Genomic DNA, 22,760 nt, shown 5'->3' with positions numbered 1-22,760 from the left:
AAGCATTTGCTCTGCACCTCTCTTTTGTGGTCTCTATTCAAGTTTGCATGCCCTTGGTTATCAGTGAGTGCTCCTTGCACGCAAGGAAATGGGAACAGACTACAAATCCACCCAGCAAAGTGCAGGATGTAAGGTTTAATTTGGTTTATGGATTTGGTTTTATTTTTCAGGCTATTCTGCACATATATTCCATGTATGTAAGCTCCTGTAACACGTAATGCAGAAGAGGAACTCATGAATGGAAATTCTCCATACAAATTCTGAAATGTAACAATGATTCATACAAAATATTTCTTGATATCTGGAAATAAATCATGTTTGCATCTCTGTCATAAACGTGTGACTATAGTATATATGACCAATCATTTTATTGAGCGATCTTTTTCTAATAGTTTGTTATAACGAACATGTTATTTCACTCTATTGGATATTTAAGCCCCTGGTTTGGATACTATTTCTTATGCTTTCTGGGCTATTATTATTTTAATGGTCTTCTTGGCAGGGCACAATGCTTCTTGGCAGGGCACAAGTGCACATGAGCAGCTGAGAAGTTTAGCTGCCTTCTTGTGATAAGGGGGAGCTGCCTGAGAAGCCTGAGCTAGCTTTAGAGTCCTTCACCAAAAAGCTGGAAAAGCTGGAAGAAGCCTTAGCCTCCTCTGCCTTTATTCAGGACTTTTTCAAGTTGAGGTTCTTGCATGGTCCTGGGCCCTGTCCTGCTTTCCGTGCACTGGGGGCTGAGGGACAGGGAGAGGGGATGACCTGCCTTGTGTCACCCCTGCCGCCCCACTCCTGGTTCTGGCTGAGCTGCTGGCATCTTATGGGTGATTTACTTCTGTTTTGTGTTCTCGTGGGGATTTTATTCCACCCCTTTTCCCAAAGCAAGGATTGCAGTTATGTGCTTTCCTACAACTAGAGCAGCCTCAATAGCTCAATACCTTACTTAAACCTTACTTTGCTTGAACTAGAATTTAATTAAAATCTAGTATTACCCTCCCTAAGTTCTCATAACACACATAAATTTGTAAGGTATACTCACGGCACACATTAAACATAATCAGTATCATTCTTCATGCAAAATTCAGAAGCTGCCATGGTCTCTTAGCAAAGCCTGGATTCTATGAGCAGGGAAATAGAGAGCACACAAGAGACTCATGGCTGTCATGTTTAGTAGTTCAGGCAAGGTGTAAGCCCCATTTCCAGGAGTCCCACATGATCTTAGATGGAAGAAGATGCTCAGGTCTGCCAGCAGGATGAGAGTCCCTTTGGTGTGACAGCAACACGCTTAGTTTTCAAAAAACACGTGTATCCACTAGTTCTGCAAGTTAACCTGGGACCGCTTCTTTGACTGGGGCTCCCTTATTCTGCCTGGTTTGCACTTCAGTCACCTAAATTCTTTAAATTGTGCCTAAACCATGCAGAAAGTCTGAAATTCTATTTTGTGAAATGTCCGTTCTAACTCTTGGGCATCTGGACTGCTCACACTGTGGTGGGGCTCCCGTGCGCTTCGAAACTGGAGTTCAGGGAAAGGGCACAACTTGGTGACTTGGGTCTTGTCTTGGTATAGACTCAACAAATAGGCTCCAGACACTTCTGAACCTGGGAGATAAAAACTGAGAAGCATTCCTGATTCCCATAAAATAGACAAAGCTGTTGTGTAATTATAAAAAATACTCTAAAGAATGAGGGAGCTGATAATCCAAAAGGCTTTAAGTTCTGCTTCAGTAACTACAGCATCTTTTATGCACCTAAAATTAAGGCAGTAGAAATTAGGTAGAAATACCAGGAGCCTTCTCTTCCAAACACAAATGATCAAAAGGTGTTGTACAAAATACATGAAAAAAAAAATAATAAAAAGACCTGAGGGAGAATTGTAAGAGACGGTTGTGTTTTTTTTGGTAATAAATATTTGAAATCAAGTATGAGGCACAGGTGACTCCTCTGGACTGAAAGAACTCTGGAGAAGGATGTTCTAAACCACAAAATGTATTAACGCATCTTTAAAATAGGTTAGTAAGATTTAGTTTATCGTGCAAAGTACCTCTTTCAAGCTTTCTCTATAAAAATTGTTTTGTGGAAGGAGTGGAAGATAAACCAAGAACAAAAACAGCTTTAGTCTGACTTAGTAACTGATTACTTGTGTATCAACCTAGTCAAGTCAGCGGCAAAAGCCTCCAACTTTATCAGTTAGAATTTGGATCTTAAAAGTATAACTCATAGAACTCTTTGGTAATAACAATGAAATACGTTTATGGCAGCTGATTTCCAGCTCTTGAATTCACGCAGAACTATTTTGGCACAGCCTCCAGAGTTAGAGAAATGAGACCCTGCATTGCTTTACAAACCGCACTCTTTCTGCAAAGGCACCTCAGTCTGTCTGCACTATATGAGAGGAAGAGTGAAATAAGCAGTGTATTAAAAATAGTGTTTCCCACAACAGAGTGAACCATCGCAGGCAAAACTGAATCCTGGCTCTCCCTGGTACCTGTGTTCTCCTTGCTACATGAATCTAGCAAAGAGAAAGCTAGGAATAGCACAAAATAGTCTAACTGGGGCTGTCCTTTGCATGGCCTCCTGATAGAGATGGAATTGTAAGAATTAATATCCAGATTTTAATAAAGCCAAGACACTATCTAGACGGTGTTTCATTCACTGGTAGAAGATATAGATGAGATAAGGTTTAAATGTAATATAGCTTTAGAAGTACCTGGATAAATCGTAACACATTCCTTCAAAATTGTCACAGCAATTTAGCAGCATGAACTCAAAACTGCCAAGTAAGCTGTGGTTGTTCATTGCAACTTCCATGTTCTATTATTAGGTAATAAATCTGTATCTCCATGTCAACATTTCAGTGGTTTGTATTAAGCTTATTTCTACAGCATTTGGAATAAAATATCAAACATAATAAGAACTAAACAATAGAGATGATTGCTAATAGTATGAGACTTTCTTTACCAGGATACGCAAACTAAAATGGTCCAGCTTTCCTCTGATTAGCAAAAATGTGCCAAACTTGTAAAATATATATCCAAGAGAGGTAACAGCATATAGCCCTGGTAATACATGGAAGACGATGAAGACAGTTTCATAGATGTCTGTGAAACCTACTTGGGCTCTTAGGGCAAAGCAGACTGAGAATTCCTAAATGAGCAGAAGTACAAAAATTACCCCACCTGGTCTAAATAGGCAGCACGATCACATGTGGTGTAAACTACATACTCAATAACCGTAAAAACAATCTTTCTGGAACTTTTGATTCTAAGAAAGATTTTAAAACCACAGTTGAAAATACTTATTCTAAGAGCAAGAACAACACATTAAAATTGAAGATACACAAAGTTACTAATTTTGAACTAGCAGAACTACAGAACACACACACACACAGCAAAAACTAAGTAAATGAAAACACCCACAATTCACCAACAATACCATCACAACTTGCCTTTTCTCCCATTAACAGGTGGGTTTTGATGTTTTTCCTCACAATCTTTATGACATTAAAAACAGACAACGATGATTAACAACAGGAACAGATACAATGATGAACAATATAACTAATATTTTGCAATACACACAAATATTTTGCAAAGTATGTTAGCAAAATTCCATGCAATGTGCTTGAATTAACACAAAACACACAGAGTGAACAGTACACACACGAGTGAACAACACACACTTAGAGACAGAATCACAACAAAAGCAAGAATACGTACATTGCACTATAATGTAAAAAAGGGAAGGCTGAGATCTTAAAGGCCACTTTGGATGCTTTACTGCAAACTACAATTAAAGAAAAAGTCCTGCTTTCTAGCTGCCAACTCTTCAAATTCTAATATCCAGATTTCTGAACCAGTAATGAGTCCTATCACAGTAATTATTTCTGGCTTTAAGAAGAAAACAGCAATCCATATTTTCTTCTATTAAATACCAATGGAAGCAGAATCCAGGTCATAGGATTCCAGATGAACTGTGATTCAAGCAATTATATTGTAAAGTAGGGATGGGATTTTAGGCATTGGTAACTTTTCCTACCAGCTAGTGCAAGATGATTTTTTTTGCTGAGCTTATTATTTCTTTGGGCCTGCTAGAGCACCTGATTCTCTCCACATAACTGCAGTAATAACTGCACCACATTATCCTTCTCTGGGCTGTGCTCCTTGGTTTTGAGGTTGGTACCACACTTTTTTATTACCACAATTTTAGACAGCTAAATTTAGCATTGATCTAGCCCCAAATATTTACAACCAGAAAAGCTACTCTGTGCTGCTCTTCCACACCCACAACAGTTGGTGTAATGTCACATAAAGTTATAAAAAGGGATAACAGATTATTTTGTGAGAAAATATTTAACTTGAAGAGCAGACCAGACGTGACCTATTAACAGTGCATGTAAATGCACATTTAAGTTTTTATGATTCTTCCTTTGAGAAAAAAAATAATCTAAGAGCAGGAAAAAAAAAATAATAAAAAGATATATGAAAAAATCTTTTGATCTCTGCAGGGCTGTGTGTTTTCTGAAATTTGAATGTAAAGTTATATATTTTAATCACATGGTATTTGAGTTCAAAAAATATTTACATCTATTTGATTTGATCATCAGCTCTTATCATACTAACTTCCTTTGTCTACTGATTGAAGTGTCTTCCAAGCTCGATGAGAGACATTATGCAAAATATTCTAAGTACTTCAGTGTAATGCTATTTGTTCAGCATCATCAGTCCACCTACACAAACTAAAGAAGAAGTGTCACAGCACAATAATATTTACTTCCTTGCCTGCCAAAAGGATAAATGAAAAGTAGAGGGTAACACGTCGAAGGGGTGTACACTCAGATCTGGCTAAGGCTGTAACCTTATCATAGTGACAGAGTACTTTCAAAGAGGGAGAAAAAAAAATTAACTGCTTTTTGCAAGTTGAACTATTTTATGTATTTACGAGCTAGTAAATAAACTATGCTATATCGAATTTGTTTGTCTTGTCTGAATTTTTAATTGAATATATTTACAAGCTAGCTGGCAAAGCTTCCCTACATGCTCATGGGAAATATTACTAAAGGAGATAGGCACTTGTGGTCTGACAGACCTGCCTCGACCTCCGATTCCTGCACTCCAATACGCTTGTTTTCTTCATCTCCTGCTGCATTTGTTTAAGCAAGGTATGACGGGGGGAAAAAAGCAAGACAAAAACATGCATGCTTTGTTACAAGCTTGTCAAATAAAAGATAAATATCAAACAAAAAACATCCACAATAACATAAAAACCCTCAATCTGTCACATACATTATTTTCTGTGAATTAAAAATTGAATGAATCCTTTTGCTATTTTTCATAAATATTTCTGGTTTACTCCAATGACCTTCTTCTGAAAGTAATGATGGTCATATGCCGTCCTTAATAACCCAATTTCTTAATGAATTATTGAAACATCAGAAAGCAGACAATAAATACCAAAGCAGAAAAAGCAGACATATATTGATGTATAATTGGTTCACAAGCATCTACTGCTTGGCTTTGGTTTAGTTTCTCTTGCAAGAGAAGACAGGCCTACATTTTCAAAGAGCGTATTTAAAACTATGTATAAATCCTAAGCAAGTGGGCATACTCTGTACCTTAATATGTGCTGAATAAACAAAGCAAATGTTTCTCCAGCTTGGAAAAAAAAGTATCCTCAATTTGCCAGGTAATAGGCTTTTCACCTGGATTTCAGAGTGGTTAGAATTCAGAAAGATAGGTGCTTCTCCACCAGTACCTATAGCTAGATAGATACTGCTGCCTAGAGCATATCTAAATCTTAGAGAATACTGAAATAGCTGGAAATAACAGTGAAGGTATATAAACATGTATGATTAAAGTTATAAACACCATAAGTGCACTTCTTTTATCTCATTAAATAAGAACCAAAAGTTTTTGTGACAAAACTCATCTAATACCAGGGTAACAACCATAACAACATAGAAAAGTGTTGTGGTGAATAACTGGTGTACCGTAAGGCTGCTTTCATTTAAATGCCAGTTATTAAGCATTGTTTTGATATGATGCAATATATTGTAGTTTTTCAAGGTTCGGATTATGATTACTTATTGATTTTTTGTACTCTTTTTCCAAGTTTTTTTTTTTTTACATTTCTCTCATTACTTGTATAGGTTTATGTGCAACTACACGGTTCATTGAATTATTTGACTTTAGGTTTAGCAGGCAGTTTTAAAATTATGATTTCATGCTAGTTCTAACTGATTATTGCTAATAAGGAGAAAGATTTAGGTAATAATCAATGCCAATGCAATGGAAACTAACATCTACGTAGCTTTCTGTTTTGTAATTCTGTGATAAAATCATGATATTTAAATTGCAACCAAAATTGTATCTGTTCCATACTGTAAAATATTTAGCAGGGACACCATGTCTACAGTCAACCTTTTCTCATTGAGAAAAAAATCACGTATAAAAGGTGTGTCAAAGACTTTTAACAAAATTGGTTCCAGGAGAATTGAACTAAAATGGTTTTGGCATGTTGGTACCCTAACACATAAATAAACCATGGCTGTCATGAGCACAGATGTATGACTGTTTGCTCATTTTTCTTTATGCCAATATTAGAATCAGACCTAGAAGCTAAGACCTTCAAATGGCATGAAGAGACAGGTTTTTAATTCCTCCTTTTGCCAATACACGAGAATACTATGAACCATTACTTCCTCTGAAAGGTACGAACCTTTCAAGTAAGCCCTGTGTTATGGGTAACATTTCCTCAAGTTTTTCAATGGAACTGTACTAATGCAAATAAAATATTTGAAAAGTCCTCAGAATAATTAGGGGCTGAACTCTACTGCCTCTCAGGAGATTGAACTAAGCATCCACAAGTAAAACCCAAAGGTCCAAAGGTTTATTTTTGCAAATTCCTAGCGGAAATAAAAAATTTAAAAAAATAAAATAAAAAGAGGTATTCCTGCATTATCAGAAGACAGCCATTCCCCTCTGCTGTTAAACACACATAATGCAAGAGTTAACCCTGTGCAAGAATGAAAATGTCTAACATCACACAATCGGTACCACAGAAATGTATGCACAAAAAGATGGGTGCAAATATTTATATCTGTGGTTTTTGAATTCTGCTGATTGACTACAAGTTCCAAGCCAAGCTTAAGTTAGTCCAAGTTCCTATCCAGTATGATGCATATGTGATCAATCATGTTCTACAACGCAAACTACCAGTATGCCATGTATTTTTAAAAACCTGTGAAAGCGCAGCTGACAGAATATGACAGAAGTGTGACCAGTGTAGATAGAGGTTCTCTGCAACTTCATTATAATAATCTTTCTCTACATCCCATCAAGCTACGTTAGGGTGCTGAAAAATACAGAATAAAATTCCTTCTTATGTTGCAAAATTATGTTCATTTAGTGGGAAATTATGCTCTGAATGAGACAAAACAGTAAATAGTTGTGTTTTCCTAACCATCAGAGTATCTCAGTAACTCACATTCCATTCTGCCTGACTTGTGACAATGCAGTTGATAGTATAGCTATTTTCATTTAAAGCCTTGAAACTCTGTCAGAGTGAGAGAAAAAAAAATGGAGTTATAGCTGACAGCTATCCCTGATTAAAGCTAATCAACTACCCCTGTTAATTCCATTTGTAGATAATTTTATTCTGGAATAAGACCACCCATACCTGAAATTAAGAGAGGACAGTTAATCAGTATTAATGTCAGCTTTAATGGTCTCTGAAATAACTTCTTCATAACACCAGATTATTATGAGATCATGTAATTAAAGTCTGTAGCACCGAGCATAAATAGAAGGGCAAATTCTGGCTGAGCTCTACTATCGGCTGAATTTCTCAGCACTTCATTTTTATATTTTAAGGCTTTATGGCAGTTGTTTGGCCTGACAATCTTCTAGGTTTTTGGTTGGATGAATGGTGTGTTCTTGTGTGTGTGGTTTTTTTGTTTTTGGTTTTGGTTTTTTTTGGTAGGGATGAAGAAGAGCTATATTTATTCTTAAGAAGTAGAAGGAAAAATCTCTGTTAGGAAAAAGTACTCCCTCTTTGGTTAGTAATTAACAGTAAATCAAAAGGGTTAATATTGAATATTTTCAAGACCACTTTATAGTGTTCTATTTTAACTAGCAGCAAGCAGTCCTTGAGTTCACCCTTCTACCAAGATGAGGAAGAACAAAGGAATATAATATAGAAACAAACAGGGAGAAAAAGGTCTTGCTAATTCTTACAGAGTTATAAATATCCCAGTATTCATTTATGGTCTATAGTATGGATAACACAGAACCTTTAAGAGGCATATACCAATTTAAATGCTAAAACCAGGTACTATTTAATACTCTTGTTTTTTCTACAAATGTTGATTATAAACAAGATATATGTACCTCTATCATAACTTAAAAATATGCATAAATTCAGCTAACGTCCTGTGGCGTGTTGTTAGTGGAAATCTGGTCAAACCTTAAGTGGTCCCAGACCAGAACAATTTTCCATTCATCTAACATGAAAATATACTACATGAAGAAGTTACAAGCAAAAGTAAAATTACCTAGATGCTCATGGAATGTTCTAGCTAGTTAAGATAATAATGTACATTTCAGAGATACCCAGTCTCACTGAACAGGTAAATCTGATACTTGAAGCAATGCAGCTGCAGGAAGCTAAGGAATTAGGCGAAGATTCATGACCATGAAAGATTGCAAATGCAACATAGCTAGTCATATCTGGATGCTCTCCTGCTGAGTATGTGGGGGATTGAGAAGAAGGCAGATACGTCAGTGTTCTACCGTTAGGAATGGTCGTTCACAGCTACTCAGATAAATTCCATAAAAACAAACTTCTGTGGCTGTTCTGGAGTTTAGAATCTAAAAGATTCTTGGAACAAGAATCTACAACCACATAACACAGTTCACTGAACTAAATCTCAGGCCAATTTCTTTTAATGCTGATCCTAATCAGTAAAGCAGTTACCCACAGGTTTTTTTCCTGTAGATTCCTGCCCTTCCAGTTCTAATCACATAAATGTAAGCAAGACATATTCCACCTTATACTGAGTGCTGCAAGAGAACAAAATTGCAAATAGCTCCCTTCTTCCTACCTGAGTACCGGCATTTGCACTACATTTTAAGAAACGTTATGCAATGGCCACCTTGCAATAGATTATTCAAATTTATACAAATTATATGTGGATACTGTAGGAGTTACAGAGGTTTTTCTTTTTCTTCTACAAGATTCAAATGCCTTCTAACTCCTGTTTATCTACAACATATATTTAATTAATTCCTTTCATTGGTATAATTTTAACTTTATCTAGTCACAGAATCCTTGATTTCAAATTACAGAAAAGCTAGCCTTCACAGTGTGTTTCCATGCAATATAAAATCTCCTCTCATTTAAGTCAACTATATGCTTCTATGGGAACAGAAAGGACTACTTCTCCAAGACAATGGCATTTTCCAGTACAGTCATACAACCTTCCCTTATTGAGGCAACTCTTTTGAATACCAACAGGTCTTATAATAACACACAAAAATCTACTCAAATGTCTACAAAGTTTTCAGGTTTACTTGCTGATTTATTTGCTAAATAATACCATAAGTCCACCCATACAACTATAGTCAGTGTTTTTGATTCTACTAGATTTCAGTTTTTATTACTGGCACTTCAATTGCTGAAAATTACTTTTTGTAAAATGCAATTCTCCAGAGTCAAAAATTACTATTAATCATAATTATATTCTGCCTTTGCCATAAGTTAGGTAATCTGCTGTTCTTGTACAGGGTTATTCCTTTTAAAGAAATTGACTACTTCCCTTCAAGAAAAGGATTAGAAAATCCTAAAAAAGAATAGAAAAAGCCTCAAAATAGAATTAGATTGTAATTAGAATATGAGCTCTTAATTCATGATAGAAAATTACATAGAATACTGTGTGATAGCTGGATAACTATAGATTGAATTTTTAACTACGGTATTTTCCACCTTTATACTTGCAAAATTCAATACGAAATTTGTCTAGGTACTGTGGCTTGAGTCTCTGATGACACTTTGATGAAAACTCCAGTATCTGTGGATTTCACAGTTTTCCAAAGCCCAGATTTTCCAAAAAGACCGCTTTAGACAGAATTACAGGAAAATATTACTTAGTCTTCAAGTAAAAACAGAGTTTCAGCAGTACTTACCAGAGTAAACAATTCTAGTAATCCTATAAAAATAATTATTTTATTGTATTTACTATTTTTCTCACTATGGAACCTACGATGTAAGTAAGACTGCTACCCTCTCCAATCAAACAGTAAAAATATTCGGTACTTCAAATTGCTGCCCCAGAGAGCTCACAGTCTACATAGATATGCTAAGCAAAGTGCTAGGAAAAGTGGTAAATCATGAAAGTGTATATAGCAATGACAGCAAACATTAGGTGATTAGATGTGATTATTTCCTCACACACCTGGATTGTATTTCATATAAGCATTTCACAGCACATTAGACGACGGAGAAATGAATATACTAGGGTGATGATCTGAGAAAACAGAGTTTTCTTGTCATGAAGTTTTGCTTCCAAAATGGAAATAAGCACCATAAACATTTCAAATACTAAATTAAAAAGTCTGATGAAACAAATACAGTTATACTACATATAGACCCTCAGTGGTATAACAAAGGACTGCAATTGATATCTTATGGCTTGTTAAGCAAATTAAATGGCTTCAATTGTACAAAATAGAAAGGGATTTAATTTTATGTGAAAGTATTATCACTTTTTTGAAAGACTATCTTGATTCAATTATTTTTTGCTCCTATATTCTTTAAAAAAATACCAAGTAATTCAGCTACTGTAAAAAAACACATTTGCAATAAAAACCATAGTTCTGACTCAATGCATGGTTAACATCAAATATGTCAAATAGCCTCAAATGCTTAAATTTCCTGAAGTACCTGAAGTGCTAATCCTGAAAAGATAGATACATATGTAGGTTAGCTTGCTTCAATAGAACTTGAAATACTCTTATTTGCTGCATTGTAAATCCTTAGTATTTAAAAATAGGTATATATCTAGGTACTTTTTAATGATGATTGTATTTAGATAATATTATTTATTATCTTTTTACATGGAGAATCCTGTAAAATTTATGAGCCATGGGTCTGAATACAAAAAAGACTAAATAATTATCACAATGTTTCTGGCTATGTCTATGCAATCAAGTAACATCAATTGCAGTTGGGTTTATTTTTCCCTATATAACCTCTTAAAAAGGCTTTCAGGTGAAAAACAAACCCTCCTTTATGTACAGACCTTCAAAAGGTTCTATCTCCTTGTCTCCATTGTCTAGGGAAAGTAATAAAAAAACAAAAAAGAAACAAAAAAGGGGAACCAAAGCACAGGGGTTAAAAACAACGTAAGTTTTATAAAAGATACAATATACATGTTTAGAAGGATTAAAAAAAAAAAGAAGAAGAAAAAAAATAACACGAGTGTATTTGAATGTATGTCCATTTAGACTGAATTTGCACAGCACATCTAGTTATCAGATGTGAAAGGGTGAAAATGCATTTGCTATCAAGAACATGTCTATAGTCCTCTGTTTCTAAACATTTTGGAAGATGCTTTTATGTATTGACCAGTGCTTTTATGAGACATTAAAGATCAGCACAATTACAGCATCAATAAAACATGAATCATGACCTATCTTGCTGGCCTTCCCTATTTTAAGGATTATTACCTATTTTCTTGCTCTTCCTGTTTCAAAGTGAAGAGGTTTTACATTAGTACTCTGTAACACACTCCATGTGAGTCCCCAAGTGATCAACTATGTTCCTAATTCCCAAAAGAGCAAGAGTTTTCTCACTAAACAATATATAAAAGATCATTTCCTGTGCCTGTTGAAGTCAGTGACAAAACATATCTTGAGTTCAAAAGGAACAGGATTGTGCTAATAGTTAGTCCATCTTGGTTCATATTGTTGATGACTACTGTAATGTTGATGATTCATTTCAGTCAAGAATATTGTAGATGTTAAAATATAATAAAAGGAAATACAGTACAAAATACAATACTACTATCAAATCCTAGTTCTGTACACAGAAACTCAAGAGCTTTCAAATGTAATGACCAAAGGAAAATACGAACTTGACTGCCATGAGCAATTTTGCAATGTCATTAAGGAGAAAAACATACACTTACTTCTCTCCAACGTCCCTTTTGGTGGGAGCTGTGGTAACTGCCTGCCCCTTCGCCCTACTACTGGAGTACTTGATGGACTTGTCTGAACAGACCCAGTTCGAGGATGTGACCTATGAGACACATATCAAAACAAACCATAGCAATTAAATGACAAATTCATCCTTAAATACGTTCATGAACTGATAAAAGTACTAATTAGGTTTTAGATCACTTGGGACCCTTGCTGTCCCAGAGTGAAACTATTAACTCTTTTCATTAAAATAAATAAATAAATAAATAAATAAATAAATAAATAAATAATAATGATAATAAAGATTGAAAAGAGAAATCTCTCCCTGAAAAGAAAAAAAGACAAAAACAAACCAAACTAAGGCTAAACACCCATAAGCTGCTTGTTTGCACAGTCAGGCCAGAAAATGTATGTACATTCATGTGCACATGGAAATAATACCTGCATGCACATACAATTATCCACAGACCAAATTCAATAATCTTTCCTCAGTTTGTATTTGGTTAAATTCCCATTGAGTGGCAAAGAGATTACAGGAATTTGAATAAACAAAATAAGTAATAAACTGAGCAAAGACACTGGGATTTCACTCTACATCTCACTGGGGATTTGATGTTACTATCTCTCACTTTCAGAAAGCAAAAGAATGTATTCTGCAGCTCTAAAATAAGGAGAGGCTTACTGAGTATCTGTCTCCTAGACCAAAATGTACTCATCTTTTTACTGAATTATGTTTACCCTCAGAGTAATGTATAGACATCTGCAAAGTGTCAATTGGTAAAGGTGAAGTATTCAAACAGGAACAATACAGACTATGGCACAGTAAAATGTAGTCAGAAAAAATGGTGGTTAAAATGGTAGTTAAAACACAAAGTTAGTACAGTTCATTTGAAGAAACATTTTTATAAAAAAAATAGTTTCATTTGATGTTATGATGGTTGTTCCATAAGCAATGTCTGATGAACACAAATAATTTCTCATTCTGTAAGAGAAAATTATGATAATTATGAGGTGTTTCATGTAGGAAACTATCCAGGATTCCTATCAATGAGAAATCACACGAACAAATGTAGTTAAATACTGTTAGTAAACAATTTACAATGGCAGCCACACCATTATATCCAGAATAGAATATAAATGGTGTGTTGGCACTGACAGGGTTAGTATCTAGAGCTACTAGTGATCAGCTAAGGATGAGAGGCAATACCAATTAGCTACTGGGAAAATAAAATGGTGAGCTGGTGGGGCAGAAGGGGATTAGTCTGATTGATTTGTCTGTTTCACCTCGGTAAGGCAGGTGAAGGAGGGGCAGATCTTCCAGTCATTAATGAAGGCATCGACCTGATGAGGTTTGAGTCAGGACGCTCTGTGGATCGGGAGCGGGAGTTGGTCCGCTCTAGCATAGGCCGTTGCTCTGTTGATCTGGATCTTTGATATGGCTGTCTATCTGCTGCTTCACAATTCCTGTAATGTTAGTCAAAAAGCAGCTCAGTTGACTTTTCTATTAATTATAAGATATGCTGCATGATACTGGTTTGGAGAAAATAATTTTGTTATCTACATTTTCTTTGGCAAATTTTCTGAGTTCGCTTCTTGATAACATACAGTTTTTTTAAACATGTATGCATTGGCTTGCTCAAACTCTTGATAAATGGGCTGAAATGTTTCCAATGTCACAGTAATGACTATCTATGCAATAGTCTGTTTCCTGACAATTTCTGGGTAAAAATATTGTTTTTCTGTTTAATAATACATCAACCTTGGAGGAAAAAAATAGCTGGCATAATATTAAATCTCACTGATGCTAAGGAGTTGTTTAATTGTGCATTTTAATTGAGCGTTTTTACTCACATCAATAGATTTTTACAGACTCCATTACCTTCAGAGGTAGCACTCTTTAATAATTGTTTGTAGGAAAGTCCAAAGCAAATTTGGTCACATTCCAGACATTGTAATTAATATGTAGCACTGTTAACTGCATTACTATTCTCAGGACATTTGTTAAAATATTGGCTAGGCCATAGTGATGGATTTTTATGCAGTACTTGGAATACAGTCAGATGATCTACAATACCATTAGTCCTTTCAGAGGTTCCTCCAACTACAGAAATTTTGGGTTATAATCAAAAATAAATTAAAGAAAAAAATTATTTAACCCTCAGCCTAAAGAATAGTGTCAAAACAGCAATGAAAAAAGTCAGCAACAGATGCAACAGGAAGAAAGTAGACTGAACAAAAAAAGGAATTTCTGCATCAACTGGTCAGGCCTTCTGCTATCACAGGCAATTAATCACGTCATTACTTTCAGAAATTAATCAAGCCTAACCTCTACACAGTGTAATTTTTGTATTTGCAAGGAGTAATAATGGCTAGCAATACGATAAAATATGTAAAATCAAGGTAATTTTAAAAGTAAAATCTATATCGTGATGAAGCTGCTTATTACATTCATACTGCTTCCAGTTCTACAAGAGTAACTGAACAGCAACAGAGTACACATGGTGAACTCTTAGTTTTTTTTATATTCAACTCAGACATCCTTTTTACAATGAAGTCTGTTAATACAAAGAGTGACTGGATGGTGATTACGTGTAACAAGAATTCATACTTCAATTAGTATCAAAAATGAGAGAGAGACACACCACAGCCTCATTAAGTATGAAGAGTCTTATGTCATTAACAACATTTTTTTTTCTAAGACTATATTGGGGCAGAATATAGTTTTCTCTAGGATGGCAAACTTTGCTGAATGGGTCAATACATGTATTCATTAAAACAAATGTCTCCTTGTGCCTTCCATGAGGTAACAGCTGGATTCCTTGAGAGCAACAAGGAATGGCCACAGACAGGTTCAGAATAATACCGTTCACCAAGAACCTACATCTAGAAGCTCCTAACAAGCACACACACCACACTGAGAAACATAATGGCAACTGTAAGCTCAGGCACTAAAAGATCAAAGGAAAAGTACAATGAGCCTGGCACAAAACCACAAAAAAATTACCTCACTTCTTCTTCTATCAGTTCTGATTCTGAATATGACGCTTCATCAGCAAAAACATCCACTGTCTCGCTTCTTTTACATTGTGGGCAAATAAAGAAACACAACCTTAGCTTTGATATGAAAGTTGCTTAGTTTAAGGTAACTGTTTAAGACAGTTTTTAGTGCTACAGAAGGTGAGAAAGCTGTCACCCATCTGCATGGTGGTTAAAAAAAATAACTTTTTGACTATGGGAATAAATTCTAAGAAAAACAACTCCTGAATTCAGCATAATTACAGAATATGGCCAAGGTCCAGACAGCCCACCCCTATTTTGTGTACCCACATGTTAGAAAATAAGTGAGCTGACAGAGATTTATTTTCTCCTTTTGGTCTCCCACCAAAAGTAGGTTTCATTCCATTTTCTATTTCTCTCCCTGTCCCAACATTAGGTAGGACACACAGAGGAACAGGTGAGTAGCAACCACGACTCATGCAAACACTTCATGAGAAATTAAGCCTCTTTCATTTGTTATTCCTAAGGCTTCGCTCTCTTTAGATGTTAATAAGAAATAGTTTTTAGGATACCAGGGATCTGACTCATTGCCTCTTTCAGAAGGCAGGAAGACATTTTTACCATTAGGGCCAATACTAATGACTTAGTGGGGTTGTTTGTATTCTGGAGAGCATCATGGGGCGGGCCACGGTATCTAACCTCTGTGCTAACAGGCAAAGGCCTCAGAAATTTCATATTTGAGTTAATATAACTAGTCAATTTGCTGCAATCTGCAGCTGGTATTTACTTCAGGTAGAAAAACAACTGGGAGTTGCCAGAAGGGAAAGGGAACACAGATTTTGGCAGTGAACCTTTTCCTCTTAGATCAAACTTTGGCACCACTGTTGCTTTTGTAGATCAAAGGATTTGAAGAGTAAGTGTAATCTTGAGGTTCAGATGAGGTGCTATCCTCACATTATAGGTTTACAAGCTGCAAACCTCTCCATACCCACAGTAGCAAATGGAGAGCTATAAAAGCGTGACAGCCTTCCACTTGAGAACATCACTGTTTTTTGACCATACACATACAGAGAACAATTCAACAGACACACTATGGTCTAGAGTGAAACAGGAATATTCTTTGTCCTAACTTTTTAAAATCATTTTCACAGTAGAAATGTGTTTTAAGACCCAGGTCTTCAGAGAAGAACTGTCCCTTTTACAGAAAAAATACCACTCCAATAACCAGCTTGGACAGTTATTGCTCTTCATCCACCACAATACACAACAACGTATTAACACTACAGTTAAACCACAGGCATGGAAAGAGAGTTTTTAAGACATCTCAATGGATGAAAAACAGATGTTCATGACTTCAGGTAATATTCTGGAGTGATTATGGTCCCAAGTTATCTAGATGAAACTTTTCTCTAGTCTGACTACAGGACATAAAATGGCCGATTCTGGTCATAAAATATGAATTACTGATTTTTAAAGAGGAAAAGATAAAAGATATTCAACAACTACATAATATTTTAATATATATGACAGCTTTTTATCTTTGCCAACAGACTTATTATAAAAAATAAAGTTCATGATAGCGACCTCTTCCTCTTTAGCATTGTCTAACATAACATCCTTTCTACCTTTGCTAAGGAAATCATGCATGGTAGGGGGCCAACTCTTCTGTCAAAATCTACAAGACTTGTGGGCATAACTCTCGGAACAATGAAAGAGCAGAGCAGGGTCTACTTTTTAATCAAGCACATCTATCACTTTGAAACTGTTTGAGCTCTCTGTAAGCCACCATGCAGAAAAGCTCTGTGAGTATTTAAATTTAAATTTTATAGTCCAAACCCATCCAAACTAGAATTAGGATTCCAACATACCTAAGTATCACTGTAAATTGTTGTAGCTAAAATATCTAACCAAAGATGCTACACATTTAATACTAATTACTGATTTATCTGCATTGTTCTATATTCATATTCCGGAAATTGCAAAACATAATTATTTTCCCAATGCAGAAGGTAACTACTTCTGATTTTTAATTTTTCAGATTTGTTACTTTTATTAACAAATTTTTTTAAAAAAGAAAATTTTCAACAAATTAATGCATTCATTGATGTATAGACTCATGTATAGAGAAAACCTTACAAAAGGTTGACATTTTTCCATAGTAAGCAATCATAAGAGCTTACAACACAAATACTTTATTCCCCCCCCCCCAAAAAAAAATGAAAGTTTATTTGAAATTCCACATATAACATCTTTTTACTGTGTTCAAGACTAAAAAAGTATTTTACCATGTTCAAGACTAAAAAAGTAGGCTATGAGATCATGCCAATCAAAATTTCATAAGTACTAGGTTGTTCTTGTAACAAAAAGCTGAAGAAATAAAAATAGAATTGTTGTAGAATTACAATACACTATAATTCAGCTCCTAGCACATCTTTTTTTTTCATCTAGAAACACTGAGCACAGAACAAGAAAAATACAGCAATACATTTTCTAATGATCATAATTTCAAACTCCAGCTAATATATAAGGGTAATACCTGTCAGTGTCTGTGGATGGTTGCTGGATTTCAATCCTTGGACATGTTATTCTTCTACTAGCTATAGGAACTTTGCTGTTTAGTCACAGACACAAGATCCTCTGTTAGCATAACATAAATAAGCATGTCTACAAACAACTGAGATTTCTAGTACCAAGAGCAAATTTAAATTTGAGTCACAAGTACTGTAATGGAAAATGGGAGTACACTGCCAAAATACGGAGATAAATTAGTGACTGGTTAGCCTCACCAAATCAATCATCCATACCTACAAAGGAACTTAATATAAAATTATGTGTGCTATAGTTTTTAAAAGCCAGACGTGTAATGCTTTTAAATATTCTCACAAAATAAACAAAAGCAGAAGGTAAAGCAAGCTGCAGTAACATTCAACCATATTTATATATCCATATATACACACACATGCAGACATTCACACGCACGCCACACTGTGGTTTATATAACTACAGGTATATTTACTTGACAGTCACAGGAATTACTACACTGTAGCATGCCATTATCTGAGCTACTTTTCTAATAGCTAATGCAGCTATGCAGACAGAGCAGAGCACTCGGCTGTGATCCCAGGCACACTGTGCTCCACACTGCTATGTGCAGGCAGCTACAGCTACAGAAACTCAGTTGCTTACAGCTTGCTTAGGTATCTGTATATGGCACTGCAGTCACTTTAGTGATTTTGTTGTAGACATATTTTTAATCATACTAACATGTGATAGCATGATGCAATTGCTAAAATGCTTAAAGAAGGCACATACAGCTACATCTATAGAGATTTACTCTCTGTGATGCATCTTCTCATCCACAGATTTTACGGTAGTTTACTGAGAAATAGCAAAGGCCTTTCTGTAGAGAGTTAGCCCCATCATTTTTAAAAGGTCCCTTCCAACCCAAATTAGTTTATGATTCTGTGGATGCAGATAGAAGGTTATGCTACCTATTACAATCAAATATCAGTAAAACCAGTTGTCACAGATGCTATATGTATCTGCATTAAAACGTCAGAAAGTACTGCAAATGAGCTAGTAACAGTAGTTTAACTTAACCAGTTAACTTTCAGTAGTTTAAAAATCAGTTTCCAGTATTTTACTTAAAGGTAATTTCTCAAAAACGGAACCTTCAAGGTTAGAATTTCCTCACACTAAAGTGGACCAAAGAATGCAAGCAACATTTATGTTGCCTCATATCTTATTCATTTATTTGGCTTGACCTGTTAAATTTCTCATATTAATATGTAATCATGTTTTTATTATGTACTTAAAATACGAAATGTATGGAGGTGTTCTTTCAATACTAATTTAAAAGTCTGAGATATTTAAGTAGAATTATACTATAATATGTTAAATGTTTGGTTTTATCCAATTGTTTCTTGATACTTATAAAATACATTCTCACCTATATAGCCAATTTCCTTTTATAGTACTTTGTCTTTTACCAACTATTTCTAACTGTTAGCATCTTTAACAAAACACTCAGTTGACACAAATTAAAGAATCCCATGGCAGGAACAGATATCTGCATCTTCCTAAGATGATTCACTGAAGATTATGATAAACATGATTAACATTCAAAAGCTGGAAACACAAAATTCTCAGTGAGAAATGAAATCTTCTTCCTCCCCAGTTCCTGCCCAGCTCAAGTCTGAATATACTTATGTGACTCTCTCTAGGATAACCATCTAAATTTTAATTAAAATATTAGAAATATTCCTAAGTACAACTGTTCCAGCTTTTTAACTTTCTTACACAGTTTTTCCCCATTTTGGAATACAAAATTTCACCCACTCAACTTGAATGTGTGATCGTAATGTATGAAGAGTGACACAAACACTCAAGGGTTCTGATGAACATACTGTTCATGACTGAAGAGTAAGTGGTATATAACACAATTCATAGAGCAACATTTCCCACTAAGGCTTGAATGTTCAAATGCAGAGAGAGCACTTAGACTATAGACTAATTATGTGAATTAGATGTAGGCTCAAAATCAAGCGTGTACCTAAATATGCCCTCATACTGTGCAGGACTAAATATCAAATTTGCAAAGCACTTGTCCTTGGTAGTTCATGTTGTTTTTTTCATGTCTTAATTCAAACTTGAGTTGTACAAGTTGTAGTTGGTCTCTTTTTTTTTTTAAGTTAACATTTTAGAAGATCAATAATGTGTCAGACATTTAATTAATAAAATATCTCAAACTACGCTTAATAGTGCATATCCATGTTTATTTTTCTTAACCTCTTGCAGTAGACCTGTAACTCGGACCTCAATGTCAACAAGACAACAAGAATTTTGTCACTTGATGAGAAGAACAGGATTTCAATCAGATCATTCCAAGATAAGCAGTTATGTAATTCTTCGTTATCTTTAAAGCTCTTAAATCATGAAAGAGCAAAATATCACACTGTTACCATTAAAGGTGTTCAGTAAATCTACTGATATGAACAGAATCTGATCCATTTCAGTAGTCCTTATTCTATTAAAGTATGTTCTATGCCTTACAGTGTACTTAAAAGTCATATTGATTTGCAACAAAAGTTCTTATCCTTTCTTTCTTTTTGCACAGCTTTTGGAGATAAATTTAAATTGGGACAGAGTACTCAAAATAAGTTCTTTTTTCAAGTTACAAATCTGATTTTTTCTCAGATACTTACCTATGTCAGGATGTATACTGTACTAAATCTAAGACAACTGAAGTAAGCTAAAACTATTTTAATGTGATTATCACAAGCAAATACAAAAGCCTTGTTTACACTAAGCACTTTTCAGCCTTCTTCAAATGTTCTCCATTTTCAGCATGCTTGTGCACTTTCCCAGGAAGAACTACACACAACCCTTGCTGGTGGCACAAAAAAAAAGCATTTACTGAAAACACTTGAAGAGTCAGCAATCAGTGGAACTCTGCCTCAAAGAGCTAGTAAAGAAATATTGTTCCAAGTAAGTCTTTATGGCTGCACTGATGTTAAGCCAAAAGACCCTTATAAACTCATCCAGAAAGCAGAGAAATTTTCATGAAAATGCCTTATCCCACTTTACTTAGTTTCAAGTCAACAAAGTCACATTCTCCTTTACTTTCTGAATTCCTTATATAGGAATTAGTCAACATATATTGGACAAATATGAATTACAATTTTCTTTAAATAGCATTAGGACTACAGGTGAACTGTAAGTAACCCCTTAGGTAATTCTGTTTTCAGTATAAAGCTGTTTTATACAGCTTGTTTTATTCAACTGAGTACAGCCTTACAGTCTTCCAATTATCTGTTTCAGGCACATGACTGTACCTGCGAAGATGTATATATTCTCTTGTACAGCCACAAAAGAATAAATAGCATCCTAAAATTCAAAGTAGGGTCAATATTAAACTTATGGATAAGTAAAAAATAAACCAATGCAAAGAATTAGTTCAATATTCATGGAGAGTTTACGTTATAATTTGTTTGCACAAAATTATAGCTTTTGAGATACCCATGCACAGAATTATTTTGTATAATTACACAATTAATTACATAACAGATATTTTTTAGATACAGTTTTGTAACTCTTATTAGACTTTATCAAGGAAAAATTCCCAGCAAATCAGTGGGAGCTTAACTCAAGAACTTTAGCATTTATCAGCAACTTGGACCTCTACCATATGTTAGTTTTAGTCAGCCAAAATACGTCACTGGCATAGTCCACCTCCTATTTAGAAGACATAGAAAGGCAGAAGGAAGCAAGCTCTGCGCATATTCACAAAGGAAATAAGTAAAAATAAAGAAGATAAATGTTGCAAGAGCTAGAAGAAAATGAGGGAGAAGCAGTGAAGTCAAACTAATAGCAAGAGTTTCTGTAAGGAAAATCTGTGTGTTCCTTTGATCAGGAGCCAAGTACAGGTGGGAAGAACTGCAGAGTTTAATGTACACAGTGCTTTACATGGGTGATACATCAATCACATGGGGAGATAGGTTAGACAGTTGGAGCTAGGACTTTTCTAAATCTAAAAAGAATTAGGTCTCAAAGGCACATGCCCCAGCAGCGTGAATGTAGGCAGGTATTATCACTTAAAAAGCCCTTTTTCATTAAAGCAGCCCTTAGCAGTGAGAACATATTTTAAAAATAGTTCAAACATAATTAATGTTCTTTTTCTATCTGTATCTGAATAAAACAGCTTAATCTTGGAAAAGGAAAAAAAAAAAAAAAAGACATAAATGTGCCTTGGTTCTGAGTCAAGAAAGCAAGAGATAAAGAAAAAAAATGTACTTATTCGGAATAAGTTTAGTACAATAATAAACGAATTCTTATTATAAAGATCAGAAATACATTTTAGCTACATCTGCAACACTACACTCTTTACTTACCCATAATTTTCAGCTGAACCATTGACTACATGATCTGCCCATGAACTTGCACCATTGTACCACCTTTACAATGCAGTTAAAATAAAGAAGCGTTATAAAGAAACATATGTATTATTAATAACAGTCTAATTCATATGACACGATCACTTCTCAATAAAATGGGAAGCTTTCCAACAGTTTCCAAATCACTTTGTATATTTTCTACTTTCTCTTAGGTATGAAGAAAATCAAATCTTTTTAAATTAAAAAACAAGCACTCTATTTTTTATTTTTCCTGACAGAATTCTTAATATATTTTACCTTTATTCTTTTTAGCAGTTTAGCTATGAATTTCAGTTCCATAAAGCCTAATTGATCAAGTTTTCAAGAGCTACTGAGTTTTTCAAGTATTAAGAAGTAATTGTGGAGACTTAACATTCAGAAAAATAACATTTTGTGTAGCAATAATGTAAAATACTGCTTTTAACTACACAAGCCTAACTTTTTCTAATTTATTCATTTTTCTATTTGCTTGTTTTATATGGTTGTTTAAGAAGCAGAAGAAAACTCACTTCACTCAGATCAATGAAAACCAATTAAATTTTATACCTATATTGTTCTTCCAGGTATTAAATATGGGCTACCTAAACATTTGCAGCAGTGTTTAAACAAATAAATTGAAGATAGCATCAAAACACATGTAGAA

General features: G+C 34.7%; 1 protein-coding gene across 31 annotated transcripts in view; it reads right to left on the bottom strand.

Annotated features, from left to right (window-relative positions):
• Positions 1 to 22,760, bottom strand: part of RIMS2 (regulating synaptic membrane exocytosis 2) — a 448,070-nt gene that overhangs the window by 116,427 nt on the left and 308,883 nt on the right. For 11 of the 31 annotated variants that reach the window (XM_084510622.1, XM_084510620.1, XM_084510644.1 and 8 more), the window contains one exon: positions 12,179 to 12,288. In XM_084510622.1, the coding sequence (XP_084366748.1) occupies positions 12,179 to 12,288 (110 nt within the window). Of the gene's footprint in view, positions 1 to 11,290; positions 11,324 to 12,178; positions 12,289 to 13,472; positions 13,653 to 22,075; positions 22,139 to 22,760 lie in introns of all 31 variants that reach the window. The other 20 variants (XM_084510618.1, XM_084510636.1, XM_084510619.1 and 17 more) reach the window with 4 other exon arrangements.

The sequence above is a fragment of the Aythya ferina genome (genome assembly GCF_964211825.1).
Source record: "Aythya ferina genome assembly, chromosome: 2".
Taxonomy (NCBI): domain Eukaryota; kingdom Metazoa; phylum Chordata; class Aves; order Anseriformes; family Anatidae; genus Aythya; species Aythya ferina.
Note: the sequence above shows the minus strand (reverse complement) of the source record. Positions and strands in the feature narration are given on the sequence as shown.